Raw genomic sequence first — 964 nt, 5'->3', positions numbered from 1 at the left:
CCATAAACGGTTGTTTAGTCCACAGTTGCTATAGATCTATTCTCTTTACCTTCAGTTTGCGCAAAGAGAGTCCAGCATTTCCATTCTTAAATGGAATAAATCCATTAAAGATTTATTTTCCGTTAATGATGACAACTTGTCCTTTCCCTAAAGATCATACAACTTCAACTCCATTCATTCCTCCACTTTTGGGATTGCCTCCACTTCCCAGTATTTGCGTAAAGTTGTCTAGCGGCAATTATGGCCAGGGATATTAATTTTCCTTCCTTGCTTTCCAGATTCTCATTATCTCATAATATATTCAAGAGATATAACCTGGTTTCCATACCATCTTTCATTTATTTTCCCCTTTTCACATTTCCACTAAATCTCTAGATAAGAGCCAGTTTCCGGTTTGCATTTCCAGCAAACTCCCTTATTTCCTTTGAACGTTTTAGAAAGTCTATATAGAGTCACATTATTTATTATTAACCTTTATTTATAAAGCGCTGTAAATTAACACAGCGCTCTACATACCATCTTTTTAATTGGACGGTTCCCTGCCCTCAGGCTTACAATCTACAAATTAACACAATTACTGGGAAACAGACCTATGCAAACATTTGAGGAATGCGGTATCTTGAAAGAATATCTAGAACAGCGGTTCCCAACCTTTCTTGGGCCACGACCCCCATTCCGGTGAAAGTCCCGCCCACGACCTCCCTCATTGGTTGGGAGGCGAGAAAGGGGCGGGACTTTCAACTGCCTACAAGGCCCAATGGGCTTTGCGGCCGGATGTCCTGCCCCTTCCCAGCCTCCCAACCAATCAGGGAGGCCGCTGGGGAAGAAGGGGCGGGACTTCTGGCTGCAAAGGTGCTGGGGCTTGCAGTCCTGTCCTCGTCCCCTTCTCCTCCCCGGTGCCTTCGATGGCACCCACAAGGAGAAGGGAAGGGGGCAACCCTGGTCCTTTTGCCTTCTCCTCCCC

At 45.3% G+C, this 964-nt stretch overlaps 1 protein-coding gene across 1 annotated transcript in view; it reads right to left on the bottom strand.

Annotated features, from left to right (window-relative positions):
- Positions 1–6: 6 nt before the first annotated feature.
- LOC121917983 overlaps positions 7–964 on the bottom strand; it is a gene marked incomplete at its 5' end in the record, with an annotated part of 4,468 nt that continues 3,510 nt past the window's right edge. The window contains one exon of the mRNA XM_042444099.1: positions 7–958. Within this exon, the coding sequence (XP_042300033.1) occupies positions 559–958 (400 nt within the window). The remainder of the gene's footprint in view (positions 959–964) is intronic.

The sequence above is a fragment of the Sceloporus undulatus genome, unplaced genomic scaffold, assembly GCF_019175285.1.
Source record: "Sceloporus undulatus isolate JIND9_A2432 ecotype Alabama unplaced genomic scaffold, SceUnd_v1.1 scaffold_2479, whole genome shotgun sequence".
Classification (NCBI taxonomy): domain Eukaryota; kingdom Metazoa; phylum Chordata; class Lepidosauria; order Squamata; family Phrynosomatidae; genus Sceloporus; species Sceloporus undulatus.
Note: the sequence above shows the minus strand (reverse complement) of the source record. Positions and strands in the feature narration are given on the sequence as shown.